Source organism: Salvia splendens, chromosome 13 (assembly GCF_004379255.2).
Source record: "Salvia splendens isolate huo1 chromosome 13, SspV2, whole genome shotgun sequence".
Taxonomy (NCBI): domain Eukaryota; kingdom Viridiplantae; phylum Streptophyta; class Magnoliopsida; order Lamiales; family Lamiaceae; genus Salvia; species Salvia splendens.
The window spans coordinates 29,033,675-29,053,631 of record NC_056044.1 but is presented as its reverse complement, the minus strand read 5'-3'; the positions used below and the strand labels follow the sequence as shown (position 1 = coordinate 29,053,631).

Sequence of the window (19,957 nt, the reverse complement as noted above, 5' to 3'; positions counted from 1 at the left end):
AGACTGCGGCCATATTTCTATGCTCACAAAGTATGCGTCTTAACCGATCTTCCACTTCGGCAAGTTTTGACTAAGCCAGAAGCATCAGGCAGAATTGCCAAGTGGGCCATAGAGTTGGGAGAACATTCAATAGAATATCTACCTCGGAAAGCCATCAAGGGACAAGCCTTGGCAGATTTTCTTGTAGAGGCAAAGTTCGATCAGGCAATCCCCATTATTGCCGAACAGAAAAATCCTACCAATGACGAACTAACACAGCCCCAGAAACCCGAAGTAGAGCCGCCGGACTGTTGGATTGGATTCGTAGATGGAGCTTCGAATAAGACAGGAAGTGGAGCTGGTATTCTACTTATCGCTCCCGACGGACACGAAGTAACTTATTCACTTCGGTTCTTATTCCCAACCACTAATAACGAAGCCGAATACGAAGCCCTTCTTGCCGGACTTCAGTTAGCGCAACATCTACTTGTCAAATCTCTCAAAATTCATTGTGATTCACAAGTCATAGTGAATCACATGCTGGGTACAAGTGAAGCCCGTGGTGAAAGGATGAAAAAATACTTGGACAAAGCGCAAAGTATTAGCCGAAATTTCTCTTACTTTCGGATAATCCACATTCCCAGAGCGGGAAATAGCCGAGCAGATACTTTAAGTAAGTTGGCCTCATATCCGAGCTCAAAGGTGGAGGAATTACCGCACAGAAGCATTGATGAAGCTGAAGTACACTCAGTAACCAGTTCACCGAACTGGATGACGCCAATATTAAAGTATCTAGATCAAGGACAACTGCCCGAGGATAAGAGAGAAGCAAGGAAAATCACATGCCGAGCACTTCGGTATGAACTTCATGAAGGAGTCCTATATAGAAAGTCCTACCTTCAACCGTTATTGCGATGTGTAGGACCAGAAGAGACGGATTACATCCTTAGAGAAGTTCATGAAGGATCTTGCGGTAGCCACATCGGAGCTAGAGCATTAGCTAAAAAAGTTCTGAGATGGGGATATTATTGGCCAACTTTGGTACAAGAAGCAGTACAGCTAGTTAAGAAATGTACGAAATGCCAAATCCATGCAAATATCCCAAGGATGCCGCAGACTGATCTATGTGCTATGCAAAGCCCTTGGCCTTTTATGCAATGGGGCATAGACATAGTAGGACCACTACCACAAGCTCCCCGGCAAATGAAATTCTTGATCGTTGTCGTGGATTACTTCACAAAGTGGGTGGAGGCTGAACCATTAGCTACGATAACGAGCTCAAAGGCATTAGATTTTGTCTGGAAGAACATAGTTTGCCGATTTGGCATACCCCATATCCTCATTTCAGATAATGGGACTCAGTTTACTGACAAAACATTCAAGAATTGGTGCCAAGAGTTGAATATTCAACAGCGGTTCACTTCAGTCTCTCACCCACAAGCAAACGGACAAACGGAAGTAACAAACCGTACTTTGGTGAAATGATTAAAAACTCGGTTAGAACAAGCCAAAGGACAATGGGTAGAAAATCTTCCTCAAGTCCTATGGTCTTACCGAACTACACCAAAAACCTCCAACGGTGAAACTCCGTACAGTCTAGTGTACGGCACTGAAGCCGTAATTCCGGTTGAGATCGGCATACCCAGCCCCCGAACTCTTAATTTCTCAACAGAACTGAATGACGACGGGCTGAGAGCCGAACTAGATCTTGCCGAAGAAATAAGAGAATTGGCCTTCATAAAAGAAGCCAAGTACAAGGAGCAAGTAGCCCGGTATTATAACCAAAGGGTGAAAAAGCTGCAGTTTCAAGTGGGAGATCTCGTATTGAGAAACAATGAAGTAAGCCGAGCAGAAAAGCTGGGCAAACTTGAACCCACATGGGAAGGTCCGTATCGGGTGTCAGAAGTCCTGGGAAAAGGGTCTTATAAATTGACTCACATGTCAGGAGAACAAGTACCCCGAACATGGCATATTTCCAACCTCAAGAAGTTCTATTTGTAAGAGACAAGGTCCGGTCAGTCTTGTGTCTAGTTCGGTCCTAGGGGTATGTGCTTTCATATTTGTATTGTTTTTTAAAAGATTAAAATCTTTTTCGTCCTTTTTATTTGTCTCTCTATGTGCGTTTTGTCTCTCTATGTGCGTTTTGTCTCTTATAAATGTTACTGAGGTATATTGTTCTTTAAAGGCTGATCCCCTTTTTAGATCAATTATTAAAGACAATTGTGAGTCCAAGCTTCTAAGGAAGATACAAGACTCCACAATTCAGCTTAAGAAACAAGCAATTCGTCTGAAACGAACTGCAATAAGCCGAAAACCACTTCGGTTAACTAGGGAAAGTCCAATCCAAGCGATAAAACTCGCCAAATAAGGACACTAACTCAGTCCGGTCAAAGAAGAGTTTACTTCATAAGACCGAGGACGAGTACAGGGAAAGTCCAATCCAAGCGATAAAACTCGCCAAATAAGGACACTAACTCAGTCCGGTCAAAGAAGAGTTTACTTCATAAGACCGAGGACGAGTACAGGGAAAGTCCAATCCAAGCGATAAAACTCGCCAAATAAGGACACTAACTCAGTCCGGACAAAGAAGAGTTTACTTCATAAGACCGAGGACGAGTACAGGGAAAGTCCAATCCAAGCGATAAAACTCGCCAAATAAGGACACTAACTCAGTCCGGTCAAAGAAGAGTTTACTTCATAAGACCGAGGACGAGTACAATAAATGAAATAAAAAATCGCTGAACTGTAAATACGCAGTGATAGAAGCGAAATGAAAAAATTTCATTTACTAAGTCTTGTTGGGCACACAATTCCGCTGCCCTACGAGAATGCGTTGCACCATTACAAAGGACTACTCTACTGTCTACGGTTGCTAAAGTTGAGCCACCTATCCAAAAAGTCCTCATGATGCTGAGTTCGGGCGTTCCGAGCAGTTGAAGAATCAGTAGGTGGACGAGATGCTCTGATCGACCTACCGCCTCTTCTCTGAGTCCGGGAAGTTCTAGCACCTCGGCGGCGAAGAGTCTCTTCACGAAGCATTCGCTGATCTTGCTCACTCATATTCACCACTCCTCTACGAACTTCAGGGCGTTCTTGTCTTGACGTTTCCGGTTGCTCCTGAGTCCGTTGCTGACTTGGAGTAGGTTCTTGTCTTGACGTTTCCGGTTGCTCCTGAGTCCGTTGCTGACTTGGAGTACGTTCTTGTCTTGACGTTTCCGGTTGCTCCTGAGTCCGGTGCTGATTTGGAGTAGAAGTTTGAGTAAGTGGATCCGAGGTTTGAGTTGGAGCGTGAGCGTCTGTTAGCGGGAAACGGCTAAGGAATCTCTCGATCGCGGGACGCCGGGAAAGAATGATGTCGTACAGAGAAGCCAAGCGCCGCAATGATTTCACAACTTGTTGGCAAGCCGAGCTCTCCAGCACATTGTTCTTCCGGAGTACATGAAGCTTCTCCCACAGTTCATCAACTTGATTCTGAACTTCGGATATAGTCATTCCCCCGCGCCCGCTGATGAAGTCTTCATATGCAGTCCTCTCAGCGATGACAGTATTCAGCTCGGCCTCTAGATCTCTCCTTATGGACTCTAAGTCCTTATTGTTGGACTCCAGCTCCACTAAACGAGCCAAGAGTTCATCATACTTCATCTGGTCATCTATAGCTTTTTTCTCAGCTTCATTTAAAGCCGAAGAGTATAGCCGCTTCCAGTGAAGTACCTCCAGCTCCTTAGAGTAAAGAATACGAAGCAGCTATGTCAGTTCGGCATTTCAGTTTACCGAGCAGACAGTAAACCACAATAGGAGTAAAAGAGATTAAGAAAAGCTATAAAGAAGACACGAGTGTAGAAAGGAGAATTTTTTCATTCAAAGAAAAAATTTACACAAGGAGGGCTTCAAGGCCATTTTACAAATAGAAAGAAAGAAACTAAACTAAGAGAAGGGAGACGAAATCATACTTCGCCAGTTTCGTCTCCGGCTTCTCTGTGGGTTTCAGCTTCTTTCTCCTTGTCTACCTCGGTCTCAGCCTCGGCCTCCCTACTCCCTCCCTCCTGCTCGGCGCCCCCATCGCCGGTCTGCTGATCCTCCTGCTCGGTCTCCCGGCCGGGCTCATTTTCCTGCTCACCCTCTTTGAAAATTGAAGCGGGTGAAACAAGCCCCAAGGAGGCAAAGATGGCCTCCATGTTCTCGTCACGGTCAGCCCGGCAATTACGGACTCGTTCAGCAGAAAGCAGGACCGATGAAGACGCAAGCTCCTCAAGGAGCGGCAGACTCTGGAGGCGCGCTGCAATCTCTCGGCCATACAGCGGCAAAACGACTCCGGGTTCCTGCTCAGCGTTATCGGTCATCAATTTCAGCAGATCGCCGATAAGGGCCGAAAATTGATTGCTCAAAAAGAGTTTCTCCGTGTAAACACGGAGAGCCTCCCCCTGAGCAACCACGGCAGCAGCCTCCCTCTGTTTCGACTGCTCTCTCTGGATGATGAGCTGGTTTTTGGCACGCTGGGCTTCATCCTGAGCCGAGATCCTAGCGGCCCTTGCCTCCTCAAAGTCTGCCCGAGCCTGTTCGGCCTGGTGACGAGCAGCATTCAAATTCCTCTGCATCTCATCATAATCGCTGGACGCTTTAGAGAGTTCAACTGTGACGAGCTTGCAGAGCATATTGTTCCTCTGAAAATGGAAAAAGGAAAAAAGTTAACAGAGGGGCCACAAAAAAATATAGGAAAGAAGCAAAGCCAGAAAATCAAGGAGAAAATTCACCTCTACAAAGTCCTTTGGCCATAAAAAGGGCTCAGAGATATGTTCCGAAGTGGCCGCAACCGCTCCGGATCCACAACCCCCCAGGACAATGTCTCTCTGTGGCGCTTTTGGGGGTTTCTGAGTCTTCGCCTTCCCCTTTGCCGAAGTCGATTCCGGCTTTTTTGGATCCGAAGACTGACTCGAAGAGGTCTTCTGCCTCTTCGGATCCTTCTCGGCATCAGACGCCGAGCTGGTGGCTCTCTGTTTCTCCGGCTCCTTGGATTCGGAGGATTTGCGACCTAGCCTGCTTAGCATGTTCACTGCCAAAAAGCGAGAAAACAAAGTTAGTTTTCGCCGCTAAAGCAGTAAAGCATAAAAAAGAAATCCTCACCCTCAGTCTCTTCGTCCGAAGACGAGGAATCGAACACGAAGTCACCCTTGACGAGCTCAGATTCCGAATACTGTTTCCTAATCATGGGAATCTTATTGAGCTCGCCCTCGAGCTCGTCCAACGGTTCTACCCGAGGATGAGGAATTACGGACTTCGGCCCTCTCCAGGAAAAGTCCGGAGCCGCTGTCCTATTGTAAAAAAAGAAACGATTTTGCCACTTCGGCCATTTGGTTTTACAGAATGCTCTGAAGGGCTGTAAAGGGATCAAGTAAAACCAGGATCCCTTTCTCTTAAACTGAAAGAAATTAAGGATTGCCCTCAGAGACAAATCCTTTTCTAGTCTACGCAGCTCGGCAGCAAAGGCCGATAAGTGCCTCCAAGAATTTGGAGTCACCTGACCTAAAGGAAGTTGAAAAAAATCAAGAAGCTCTACAAAGGCAGGGGGAAGAGGGAAACGAAGCCCGCATTCTAAGCAGGCTTCGTAAACGGTGGCATAACCCTCCGGCGGCGAGTTAGCCCTATGAATGTCGTCGGGAATCACCACTAACCCCCCAGGAAGAAAATATTTTCCGTGTAAGGATATCACAGTATCCTTACTCAAAATGCTGTGGAAATATTCTACCGTCTTCTCCCCGGACCTTTTCCGGCCAGAAGACCCCTTACCTCCCTTCCTACCACTACCTGATTCAGAAACAGATTCAGAAGAAGAAGACATGATTCTTACTCTTTGATGGTCGAAAGTCTCTGAAGAAATTCTTGAAGAAGCGGAAGAAAATTTTACGAAAAAGAGAGAGAGAATACAGAAGAAATAATCGCAAAAGTATTCCAATGATGAAGAGAAGAAATATTTATCAGATTCGCAAAGGCATTTCAAATTCGTCGCACCGTTTCAAATCCCACTTTTTCTAGATTCTCTGGCCGGATTTGCTGTCACATTTAATGCAGACACGTGCGGAGCACGTCCCCTGACGTCAGCCTCCCCCTTACACTTATCCGAAAGGCCGAAGTGATTCACTTCGCTTTTCGGGGGGGGTGGTGATGGGATACGAACTAAACAACTAAATAATAATTGCGAGCCCGATAGCAGTGACGGCCCATCAGCCCAAAACCCAAGAAAGAGTATCAGTTCGGCACAACCAAAGAGTTCGGTCACAGCCTATAGCTCGGTAGTATCAATTCGGCACAACCAAAGAGTTCGGTCACAGCCTATAGCTCGGTAAAAGCCGACCAATCGAGCTCAACTCTCAGATCGGTAAAAGCTGATCGGCAAAGTTCAGCAGTTCGGTCTCAGTATTCGACCGAACAAGGAGACAGTGGACCCATGTAATCAACCCCACTACCTCCATTACACCCACGATCTATTTAGTGGTATTAAGCAGTTATCAACCCCACTACCAGGGCTGCAAGCCACGATCTTAGTTCGAGTGTATAAATAAAACTTAGATCAGATAGACGAGGGTTAAGCTCTCTAGATCCTGAATCTGATAGCAAATCAGTATTGTAATCTAATAACCATATATTAGTTGGTTTCTACAATTGATTTGAGATATTCCCAATATGTAATCAATTTTTTATTTTGGATTATATCAATTCAAGTGATTGATTCCAAATTTTTAGCGTAAAAGCAACACTCTACTCTCTTATTCTTTCGTTTATTTCATTATCTCTTCATTTCACTTACTTTTTTTTCTTTCCTTTTAACTTAATAAATTACAGAATGAAGTATTATTTTTTTATATCACATATCAAAAAAAGTTAACCACTTGCAGCGAGACAACAGGTAACGAAAAAAAGATATAGTAACAAAGGGGGACATCACATCTTAAATAAGGAGTGGAGTTTATGGATTCCTTTTCTTTTATTTGTTGGAGGGGAATCGGGACTTGGACGGCGCCAATTAAAAGCAGTTTTAAAGAATAAGATTTCACTACACGATTGTGGGTTCTCTAAAGTCATTCATCAATAAATTTTTCACCCATAAGTGGGAGTGGTAGATTATAGGATGAGGATCACGATTCTTATACTACTACTAGCATTTATCTAATCTCATTTTCATTGTCTTTTCATATACACGGCTTCTAATTTTCATCACCATATCTTCTCTCTCTTCTTTCATTGTTTCTTATTCTTATTCTTTGTTGTTTTTAAATGAATCGTCCATCAATACTAGATTGAAAAGAATCTTTAGTTCCATATCCAAGCAGCTACGAATATGATCAAACCATATGGTGTGAATGGGAAATTTCTAGTTATATTTATGACTTATTTATTTTATTTTATTTTAAAAATTGTAATTATTTCAAATGTGATAAATCTCATTTTTTTATGGCGATCTTGATTGGGATGCTACTTTAATAGATGCGTCCTAGATCACACTTTATTGAGTGGCGGAACAAATGAGGCCCATAGTCCATTACACAAATGAGCATCTATTCTTTTTACTCCTGTTGATACAATAGGACACATTTTTTTCAGTTCATGATTTAAGCAATTAAACAACCAACCGAAATCCTGTTGTAAATAAAAAAGATATTTTAGAACATAAATCTTATATTACTTCATGACCTTACATTAAATGCTAACTAAGTCTACATTTTACAAATAAGTTCAAATAATCACGCATTAACTCTCATTTCCAACTTAGATTATAAACTCAAACCATGATAATTCAATAATCACGCATTTCACTCTCATTTCCAACTTGGTTACCAAAGTCCACCAAATTATTATTGGACTACTATGAGAAGGAAAAAAAAAAGCTTAAATCGTCGAACAGTTCACATCGAAAATATATTTTTATACAAATACCTTATAAAATAATTTAAATTATTTTCCACATCCCTCCTAAAAATTAGCATCATGTTTTTCAAAAATTATAGTATTCTATTTGTCGTTGAATCTCATACGCTACTACTCCACTTGTCCTTTTATAGTTGAGTCGTATTCATTTTTGAATTGTTCATTTGTATTTGAGTCCTATACTTTTTTGGGTTATCCCTTTGTAATTGAGGGCATCAGCAGTGGGGCGCCCTAAGGCGCGCCACGTCATCAGTTTTATCCTCCTTCCCCTCACCTGCAGTGGGGAGCCCTAAGGCGCGCCATATGGCGCGCCACATCATCATTTTAAATGTTTTCGTCTTCGGTGTAGTTCGTACGGCCGGGGGCGTACTCATCGCAATTTCCGGGAGGCGGCAACTTCTGCGACCGCTGCCGGTTCCGCTTCTTTTTGGCTGGGGCGGAAGCGGTCGCGGCGGGATCGGGATCGGAAGACGGCTCCATGTCAGACAACCCGTACGATTCCGTACTGAAATCGGGATCGTACTGGGTGTCGGCGTCAAACGAACGATATTCACCGGGTTCTGTACCCGGCCAACGCGCCTCTCCGCTAAACATAGGACTATTGGGACTTGAATCCATTTCGCAGTAATTATGTAAATGTAATAATAAGTTTCGAAACTGAAATCGTGAAATGAAATTACAAATGAACTCTATTTATAAAAAAACGAAACCGCGTCGATCGTCCGCGTCGATCGTCCGCGTAGCCCACAGTGGCCCGGACGATGGTGCGGACGATGGCCTATCGTCCGCGACCATCGTCCGCGTAGGCCGCAACGATGGCCTATGGTGCGGACGATGGGCATCGTCCGCCCTATACTCCGCGCCCTTAGTATATAGGGCGCGACGATCGTCCGCGGCCTATGTCACGCACCCGCAATGGGGCGGACGATGGCGGGCGCGGACGATGCGCGCCATCGGGCGTGCCATCGTCCGCCCCATTGCGGATGGCCTGAGTCATTTCATTTTTTTTTAGTAAAAAACAATAACTTTTCTTTTATTCTCTCTTACTTTATTGGTCATTCTTTTTTTTTTCTTTTTTTTCATTATTTATTTGCAGTTAATCCGAAAGTTTGGGTTGAATATTAACGTGAGTTAGTTAGTTAGCTATAGATTATCACTATTCTGTCTTTTCAATATGTCCAGATAGTTCCACAGAAATACATAATCAGACAATACCCCTGCATATCAACCAAATTTCCAATCATGCCCACTCAACCCTCACCACGAGATGGTATGACGCACCATCTCCTCAGAGTATCCACAATGGCGGCGAGCGGACGGCCTAGCCGATTCCCGGCGCTGGCCGGTCCGCTCGCCGAACCATTATAGCAGACGACCGTCAAATCGGCGAGAAAAACGACAAGCGCACGCCGATTCTCGGGCACTGACCGATGCGCTCGCCGATCGGCTGGCCGCCATTGCAGGTTCCCGATCGGCCAGCCGATTTTTTATTTTTTTATTTAATTTTCGAAACACTATATATGTTGGGGTACAAACCCATCCCACATCGGATGAGTAGGGGAAGTTGGAAGGTGTATATAATTCCTGTCCAACCCCAATTAGTTTGAGGCCTTTTGGGAGTGACCCAAAAACAAATCCGTGCGGGCTTGACCCAAAGCGGACAATATCAAACTAATGTTGCAGTCGACGATCCTAACAAGTGGTATCAGAGCCCAGGTGGCTATGGGTTGTGCCTGGATGAGCCCCGGTTAGGGTCGGGCCCTGAAGGACTCAAAGCTAGAGTCGGGCCCAGGACAGGGGCCAGGGCTGGAACGACCCATGTTCGTGTCGACTGCGTTCCCGATGTGGTCTCGGTTTGAGGGGAGGTTTGTTGGGGTACAAACCCATCCCACATCGGATGAGTAGGGGAAGTTGGAAGGTGTATATAATTCCTGTCCAACCCCAATTAGTTTGAGGCCTTTTGGGAGTGACCTAAAAACAAATCCGTGCGGGCTTTACCCAAAGCGGACAATATCAAACTAATGTTGCAGTCGACGATCCTAACAATATATACGCGATTTGCACGTCATTTTCATTCGCACCACTTGTTTTAACGAGTTTTCTCTCTATCTTAATTTCTGTACAAGAGCATCAACGCGAAATAGAGCACAACAACGAGTCTACTCCAGTGATGAGCGGGTTTCAAACTCTCACGGTACCCGTGGGAAGTGGATGGGGTCCGATGGCCGGGTACTAAAACATGTACCATTGGCAGCAGATGATGCCCGGGATGGCATCCGGGGGTAGTATGCAGGGATGGCAGGGGATACAGGGCGGACCGGCGATGCCGGGTGGGCAGGGGGTACCCGGGATGCAACCCGGGATGCAGATGATGTCGGGGTGGGCACCCGGGATGCAGATGATGTCGGGGTGGCAGCCGGGGATGCAGGGGACGCCGGGGGGGGAAACGTCTATCGCCCCAGTTTTGATTTTTTGACTGCTTCTTCGCACACATCGACCCCATCGGAGACGCAGTTCACTGGGTGTGATACTTTCTCCTAAGAGGAGTTGGGGATAGATCTCGGGGATGCGGACACTCCCGTTCAAACGGGGGGAGTAGGGCGGGGTCGGGGCGCGCCAAAGAAGAAGAAGGGCAAGGGCAAGAGGGTGGTCGGTGAGTCGTCGCAGCCAGCTGATGACGAGAGCCCGGCACGGAGGAAGTGGACGGATGCGGAGAACGTCGCGCTGTCCAAGGCGTGGATGAGTATTTGCGATGATCCCCTCGCCTCGAACAGTCAGAGGATCGTCAACTTGTGGGCTAAAATAGCAGCAGCCTACAAGACATTTTGCCTGGAGGGGAGGCCACGCAGCGGGGAGGAGTGCCGGAAGGGGTGTGACCGAATCAGGGTTGCAGTCTCCCGATTTTCGGGCTTGTACACCAATGCCCTCCGCATACAAACCAGTGGCCAAACTGACGAGGACTGCATGAGGATAGCGGAGAAAGCCTTCCCCGTGCCCGGGCTTTATAAGGAGTTCAGCTACTGGAACTGCTATGAGGTGCTAATGGACTCCGAGAAGTTTCGGGCAGGTGTCGATGCTGGCTGGCCGAAGAAGCAGCGACTGAACTATACCGGTGATTACAGCGGCGGCAGCAGCGGCGGTTCCCACAACCTCCCTGAGGATGTTCAGGAGTTCTCGTCCCCTCCCGCGTTTACCCGCCGCAATCGCCCGGTTGGTCAAAAGCGGGCGCAACGGGCTCTCCAGGGGTCCCAGGAGGTCCAGTCGGCATCCCCCCTGTTGGCAAGTCGACAGCCGAGCTCGTCTTCTTCGCGCGTCAACAAACGCGGGCTCAGATGTACAAGATCTTAGCTGACTGGAAGACGGCAACTGACCCGAGGAGAAGAGTTTTCTTCACTCAATGCTCGTGAGTATGCGGGCCGATTTGAATGCCGCCGCGACACAGTTGGGGGGCTCAGATGCGGCAGATTTGGGGGTCCCGGATAGCGGCGACAATGGCGGCGGCGATGGCGAGGTGTGAGGCGGAGGCGGGGTGCTCGTGTGTGGAGGAGGAGTTTTTTTTAAATTAATGTATTTTTTTTAAATTAATGTAATTTTTTTAATTAATGTACTTTTTGTTAATTAATGTACTTTTTAAATTTTAATATTATTATTGAATTTTCTCGTATCTGTGTCGTAAATTTAATTCCGTATTTTGTGTGATTGTTAATTATTTATTTTTTATAATTTTCTTTATTGTGGCTAGGCTATGACTGGCTTATTGCTTATCCAGTTGCTTGTCCTGATGATGTGACAGAAGGAGTTTTTAATATTGATGATGTGGCAGGTGGAGTTTATGACTAGACTATGGCTGAACTATCTCTATTGGAGATGCTCTCAACCCCCACAAATCCACTATACGAACGCCACGTGTCCTCCAAATATTCATCAACCCGCCTTTTTCCCATAAAAATAATTACAAATAAATACCGACCGCCGCATAATTCGTACACGAAATGCATGCTGACCCACATTTCTCTCCCACCTATTTATTCCGCTTCCCAATTTTTTTCGGCCACAAAATCAGAAATCAATTTCCATTTTGATTTCTCCTCTCCATTCATATCCGAATCAATCTCTCAATTTTTTTCCTCTGCATTTTATCACAGCAGGAATTCGTAAAGCGGTGGTTTTTGTGTTTCTGTTTTTTTAATCCGTTGTTTGTACGTCCGCTACCGTTAGAATCTGAAATTCGCTGCCAGTTTTAGTTGTTCGTTAAATATCGCGACAATTTCTCCCCCTATTTTCTGGTAGTATATGATTTGCTCAGCATTTCCGAAACCTAGAATTTCAATTCCGAATGATCGTGTTTCCCGATCAAATACCAGCGCAATTTTAAATCCGAGATTAAAATTCAACAAAGCTCCATTAATCACGAAAAACTGTTACCTCCAACGGCCAGAGGCGATTGTGGTTGAAACCGGGATGGTGACGACAGTAACCGACGGAGCCACCGTAATGCTGACCTCAGGCGCGAGCGGGAGAATCAATGCGCTGCTGTCTCTGCGCGCGCTGAGGAGCGTGCTGCGGCTGATCAGCGCGTTTTTCCTGATCCTCCTCCTGCCGTTCCGCGGGAGGAAGCGCTGCGCCGTGGTGGGGGCGGCGCCGGAGTCTCCGGAGAAAGGCGGCGGGAGGGAGGAAAAAGCGGTGGCTACGACGGGTAAGGTGGTGAGGGTGCCGGCGGCGATGGTGCCGATGAAGAGCGCGGCGGCGGTTGTGGATAAGGATGTGGCGGCGCGGAGGGCGCTGGCGATTAAGAGGGCGGAGGAGGATAATGGAGGCGGCGATACGGCGAGGGATTATTCGTTGTTTGTTACGTCGAGAGGTGACACCATTTTTACTCAATCATGGACGCCCATCATGGTTCAACTCAGGTATATTAAATTGCTGAAATTCTCTGTGAATTGTAGTATACTTTATATAATGATTTGATTTACGTTTTGCTTGCGTACCGTCATTAATTTTGAATTGTGTTTCTATTTGTGCATCATTAAAATTAACCAAATTTAGTTAAGAACGTATTAATTCCTTTTTTAAAACATATGCTAATAAATGTAATTTAACAATACAATGAAAATAGTGTAATGGGGCACGTTTAGATAGTGTGAAAAGAAATGTTGTTTGTTTCCTTTTCTTTTCTGATAGTATTAACATTTCTACTGGATATACTTCATTTTAATGTCTTTGTCTTCCCAGTCTTGGATATTTCTCTTTTTTGTCTTGTCCATTTTAAGTGTGGTCGCATTTGAAGCTGCTAGAAAAAATATCAGCTAACTCATGGTCCCGTTTCAGTTTCACCGTCTCTATATTGGAATCTTACCAATTTAACGTTACTTGACTGTAAAAAAGCATTGATGGCAAATTGGCAAATATCAGTTGGTAGTTAAATTTTAACGAACAGAGGAGTGAAAATTGATGCTTACAAGGAATAAAATGTTGCAAAATGCACATTTTAGATAGAGCGAAGGCGAAACGATTAACACATGAACTGATTGAAATAAACAACTCAAATATAGGGTTCATTTGCCAGGGCCTAACTAATTAAAAACTAAAATGTCAAACTTAATAAAATAACCAACAACTTATATAAGGAAATAATCTTCTGTTCCAGGTGCCGTTCTTGTGCTGCCGCCTGCTACCATTTTACTTAGTTGAATATTATTGCTTGAAGTGAATACATTTTGGCTTCTTTTGTTTTGGTAACTGCAGCATTAAATTTAAGTCCGCCACATATTTTGTCCCCACAAAACAGGTTGATGCTAATGCCATTGCAAATATCTATGCGTAAAGGTCGTTACTGAAAACAAGAATATTCCCCGAATAATATTGATACAGACATACTTAAACTGATGTTCATGTTTTTACTTTTTAGACACCTACTAGCCGACATGATCCAAGATCCCTAGAGTTTGCATGATTCAATCAGCTTTCATGAGGCTCTGTCTTGTTTCTTCCACAAAAGATATTGCACAGCATACTGAAACTGAAACATGTATTTAAACACCTATTCCCTAACTTATCACAAGGTGCATGATCTTGAACAGCTTTTACAATGATGTTTCTTGTTTTCTTCATCAAAGTAATTTCATTTCTTTGGAATAATTCTTGGGATTTCACTTTGGGAGAAATTGTTATTGGCATTATGACACTATCATACTTCTAAGAGTTAAGGAAAACAACAAGCTGGTCAGAACCCTCCGTGCTGTTAACATAATTTTAATTTCCACTGATTTTGATGGTGTTAGTTAATTGATTGTTCTACACGTCTTTTCATGACCAGGTCGTCCTAGTCTATCATTTTTATAAAACGTAACAAGATTGGATATGTTAACAATGAATTTCCAACATACATTGCACTGTAATTGTATTTGTACTACTCAGGTCCTAGTTGACTGGTAGAAAGTGATGCTCAATATCAAACTGGATGTTGGACTCCAGTCTTACATCATTGTACCTGTCCTGCATTTTTGAATTAATTGGCTCTTAGATCTACGTAAAATAGTGAAGATCTTGTAGTTTTAACAGCTTTAGAAAAGTAACATTTGTGTTGTAGATAACTCGAGTTCCCAATGTAATTAGCATGCTAGTGCAAGTCTGTACCAATAGAGTGAGTTCCCAATGCAATTAGCATCCTAGTGCACGTCTGCACCAATAGAGTATACAGATTACATGTCAATTTTCCTCTATTTAGTAAAAAATTGAAAGTTTTGAGGAAAATGAACCGAATAAGCACCACAATTCAGTGCTCTATTAATTGGAGCATGTTAAGGATACCCAGCGATATATGATTCACGCTATGACTACTAAATGAATTCAAGGGGTAATTGTATGTAATGGTGCACAATTCTATTCAAAACGTGCACTTGGTGCAATACCTTTCTGGCTTTAATCTTGGTTCCATCTGTCACACACATTATCTTGAATTTGTATCCCTAACATTTTTCTTGGTTTCCAGAATATTTCATGTCTGTTTTCTGATGTGCAGGGGACTGGTTGTTCTCTTGCATGGTCTAAATGAACACAGGTCTGAGTGTTACTTTAGAAGCATAGTAATGGGTCTGATGCAATATTATTTCATTTTGATTTGTCGTTTTTCATCTTCCTTATATGTGTTAAATGTTTGTATTTGTTTTCAAACAGTGGAAGATATGATGCTTTCGCCAAGAAACTGAATGCAAATGGTTTCAAAGTATATGGAATGGACTGGATTGGTGAGTTGAAATTACTGAATTGATTTGATATTATGCAGAAATAATTTCATTGTGTGTAGCACTAAAAAAAATTCTATTCTAATTTGGATTACGAGAAGGAAGAGCAGAGTAATGGTTACTATTTTCTATATTTCTTACTTTCTGCTATACCATGTGTTTCTACTTCATGCTCATTATTTTTTGGCTATCCAACAAAGGCGCGGGAACAACATAACAGCAGAGGTAGATGTCGTACTACCTTTAATATGATCTGGTATCTAACTGTGCTAGTAAAATTGATATTTCTTGAGAGCTGTCTCAAATGTGGTGCAACAAGAAACACCAATTTTGGTATGACAAAGGATGCATCTTGCATGTGCCCCTTTTACTCAAATTGTTCAGCCAATCTCCTCGAACTCTATTTTCAATATAACATGTTCATTCTGGGCACTTTCTTCCCAATGTAAGAAAGTAAAACTTATCGAGTAGGGGAAGGGGGACCTTTTCTGTGCCTTTTGTAGCCATTGAGGACCTGGTAAAATTGGGTATTTCCTGGTCAATTACTGCACAATTTATGGATCTTTGTGCATTAACTTGGAGTGTATATGTTTGTGTTTGAGTGTTTTTTTGTGTGTGAGAGAGAGAGAGCGCAATGACGATCATGAACACAATTATCATCCTTGCTGTTTTAAAATTAAAATGTTCAGCATATTTTCTATGACGGTACATGCGATCATTTCAACACTAGGTGAAGATTAATCTTTTTCCTGAATTTCCCAATTTTCACAATCCTTTCCAACAAGTATTCTTTGCCTTCTTCAACTACTGGATGATCACAGTGAAAGCCATGTTTGTTTTACTGTTTTATAGTCTAGAATCTAGATGTAATAGAATTCAACCATGCACATATATTTGGATGATGCAGGGTATGAATAATTTTCAATGTGGATGCAATTGGTGCCTAAAAGTAACATGCAAAGGCTCCTTCATGAGTAAGCTTGTTATTTGAGTCTTTACATCTACCTTAAATGTAACAATTGGTGGAAGAAGTCGAGCTTCTGACATTTGGACAAGGAAAACTTTACAAGAAAAGCAAAAGCAAAATGAATATCTGCTTAAACATACATAGTTATTACTTATTACTGCACTGGCCAATGCATGTAGCAATGTAACAACTGCCCCTATTACGTGAATTTGTCCAAGTCAGGGAATTGCAATTTACAGGAAGAAATAAGCCAGTCTTTGTTGATGAATAAAATTACCATGACCCAAAACCCACCTTCATGGTAACTCAGTCCACAGCCTTCAGACTTTGGTATAAGGTGTTGTTTGGTTTTTGCTGTGATTCGTTGGCGTAAATGTGTTAAGGTTACTTCTGTTCTTTCATTTAATGAACAACAGTTCAGTGACTAATGAGTGAGACACTTGTATGTGCATAGATTGCAGCAAATTTTCTGGGTGTGCTCATTTTGCTTGCTTTATAATACAAGTACTGTATACGAGATAGATCTATGCCTCATTAGCTCAATCCTTAACCTCGTTTCAGGACATGGCGGCAGTGATGGATTGCACGCCTATGTTCATTCTCTGGATGATGCAGTTAGTGATATGGTGTGATATTCACTTGTGTACAAATATCTACTTGGTTTTGCAAATACGTACATCACTTCATAGATTTTGCTGATTTTCCCCATCTTCTACGGTCAACAGAAATCGTTCCTCAGCAAGGTTTTAACTGATAATCCAGGACTTCCATGCTTCTGCTTTGGACATTCAACTGGTGGAGCTATAATCTTGAAGGTAGTATTTGGATATGATATTGATATTGATATTTTATATTGTCATGGTTATGAGCGAGTCTCTTAATATTACACCTAATCGCGAATGTTACTATGCATGCAGGCATTACTTGATCCAAAAGTGAAACAGCGCGTAGCAGGCATTGTATTGACTTCGCCTGCCATAGGAGTTCAGCCATCCCATCCAATTTTTGCTGTAAGTTCAAATCATTGACATTTTCTCATCGATCATTCAAAAAACAACAAATTATCAAACCTAAAATTCCTAAAAGACCTATTCTTGGATAAATGTGATCACATGTTCCTTCACATATATTTCTGGATGACTTTATATGTAGCTTTAGCATGAAGCATTGTTCCTCCATGGTTTCAGGTGCTTGCTCCTGTGTTTTCCTTCTTGTTTCCTCGGTTCCAATTAAGTGCAGCAAACAAGAGGGGCATCGCAGTCTCAAGAGATCCGGAAGCATTAGTTGCAAAGTATTCAGATCCACTAGTATTCACTGGAGCCATTAGAGTAAGAACGGGCTATGAAATTCTCAGGATAACGGCGTACTTGCAGCAGAACCTAAGCAGGTTGACAGTGCCATTTCTTGTCCTCCACGGCAGTGATGATTCAGTAACCGATCCTGAAGCAACCATGAAGCTGTACAAGGAAGCTTCATCGAGCGACAAAAACATTGTGCTCTATGAAAGGCTCCTGCATGATCTACTTTTCGAACGAGAGAAGGAAGAGATCATGGAGAACATAGTTTCATGGCTAAACAGCAGAGTGTGAGAGTAGGGATGGAGAAGTGGGCATCGATATGCAAAGAGGCACTTGGGAGTCGAGAAGGCGATGAAACACCGGTCTTGATGAATAACATCCCTCCTCCATATATAAAAGCCTTGTTAAATTATGTGTAGAGAGGAGCAGAGCAATCTTTGCTCCGATTTTTTCCTGGGTAGGAATCCCAGGGAATGTAAACTGAATTTATCTTGTATTAGAAAGGTATAGAGTAATCGATGATGCTCATTCATCAAGACTGATTTGGTTTTAAATTACAAATTTTATATTTTGTTAGCTGAATTTGCAGACATGCCTTGCAAGAAGCCAAGTCCTTCAAGTTTGTGCATGTGATTTTAGAATAAAGGTTCTGAATAGGGAATAGTATTTTTTTGTATTCTAAAAAATTGTAGTAGGCACACCCCCAATTCTACAAAAAACTTATCTTCATATGTAAAAGGAAATGGCCATTTGGATTAATATAATAACGGTAGATATGGATATGGCAAAAGATATCTAATAATACTGCTATTAGTAGAAACCTTAAAAAACAAAATTTAAATTTGAGTTCTATCACTACACTATACACTCATCGATGGAACGCACACGAAGACTTTATATTTGTAACAAATTATGCAATGCCACGTTACTACAATATATATGACCTTGATCATAGTAATAATATTTTGTTTATAAATGGTCCTCACATTGTCATCCCAACCACATATTTTATAACCACTTGACATTTCATATTGTGTTTTACTATAAAACACACATTTCATAGTGTTTTATTTTTTTAATTTTTTTTTACTCAAAAAATTATCGATGATTAGCCGATTAGGTAAGCAATGACGTGAAGGCCTTGGCTCGCACCTGTTCTTCTAAATGTTGGATTTGTGTAGTTATTATGTTAATGCTTATTAAAATAAATATAATGTGACATGTTATTTTGATGTGTGTTCTATTTGTTGATAATATTATCCATTACTGAAAAAATTATGTATATTATAAAATTTTTTATAAAAGAAAGGGATTATGAAACAACTTTAAGGGGAGAATTCTATTATCCTTTATCTGATGATAAATTTACAATCAAAGAGAGTACTAATAGAATATTGTTAGGTCACACATGTTGATATAGCTTGTAATTGTTAGTAAGCGAATTATTAACATTCTAATTTACAACTCATACGCATCTGAGAAAATTTGAGCTTTCGACTTTTTGATTGAAGAGGAAACGTTTGATCAACTAAGTGCAATATATGTATATAGAAAATTGAAATTTGTTCAATTAGAAATACATATAAAGTATAGCATGACTATATCTATATGAGTGGGATATTTCCTTTCTTTTTACGTATATATTTTTAAGACGCTAGATATTTGCATGGTCAAGGTGAAATTGATGTCTACATAAGGATATGTATAGGTTTATTCAAAAAATTTATTATTTTTAATAAATATCTTCGTATGCCCTTAAATTATCCTTCATTCCTTATTCTTCTTTGACGGATTAAACTTATCTTGTACTACTCCACTAGTTATATATATATATATATATATATATATATATATATATATATATATATATATATATTGGAGGTTGGCTAAATTATGAAAATTGATTGATTGAAATACATAGAAATTGACCCAATACTTTCTTATATCTAAGGTTAAAAAATATAAAGAAAATATTGAAATTTTTGGAAATCCCAAAGTTGATAGCTTGTACCCCATTGGCTTAATGAAACTATTAAGATGTAACATGCACTTAAAAGAACATATACATATATCATATTCCATGATTTAAACCTTTTTATTACTTAATATATATTGACTTAACATATGTCGTTATAATCAACTTTATTAGTATTTTAAACATGGTCCCCTCTCCATAAACCATCCTATCAAATCGCCTTTTTTGGTCTTACTTTCGTTTTTTAATTTTAAATTATCATAAACTTTCTCCAAACTTTCTGATCTATGTGGTGATTGGACTATCCAAATAAAGAAAATATTTTCTTAGCCAATAGCAAAATTAATTTTAGTAAGACAATACATCAACTGTTTCACTAGTGGTGATGGTGATTGGCTTGATTTGAATTTTAATGCAAATTTTAACGTCAAAAGTTAAATTAATCCCACCATCATTATGTCTTAACTAATAATATTAATATATCTGCACTTTTATGGTTACCGGCCAGCCAATCAGATTGCAACAACTACATAAAATGACAATAATGCTCTATACTGCATGAAATCAAATAGAG

General features: G+C 41.7%; 1 protein-coding gene across 1 annotated transcript; it reads left to right on the top strand.

Annotated features, from left to right (window-relative positions):
• Positions 1–11,913: 11,913 nt before the first annotated feature.
• LOC121761963 (monoacylglycerol lipase-like) lies at positions 11,914–17,990 on the top strand. The gene is made up of 7 exons (XM_042157679.1): positions 11,914–12,809; positions 14,921–14,959; positions 15,076–15,146; positions 16,672–16,736; positions 16,836–16,925; positions 17,028–17,120; positions 17,298–17,990. The coding sequence occupies exons 1-7, from the start codon at positions 12,193–12,195 to the stop codon at positions 17,697–17,699; spliced, it is 1,377 nt and encodes a 458-aa protein (XP_042013613.1). The 5' UTR covers positions 11,914–12,192; the 3' UTR covers positions 17,700–17,990.
• The last annotated feature ends 1,967 nt before the right edge of the window (positions 17,991–19,957 follow it).

Coding starts and splice junctions, on each gene's coding strand:
- LOC121761963 (XM_042157679.1), top strand. CDS start 12,193: ATGATTTGCTCAGCATTTCCGAAACCTAGAATTTCAATTCCGAATGAT. Junction 12,810..14,920: donor CCCATCATGGTTCAACTCAG/GTATATTAAATT, acceptor TCTGATGTGCAG/GGGACTGGTTGTTCTCTTGC. Junction 15,147..16,671: donor ATATGGAATGGACTGGATTG/GTGAGTTGAAAT, acceptor ACCTCGTTTCAG/GACATGGCGGCAGTGATGGA.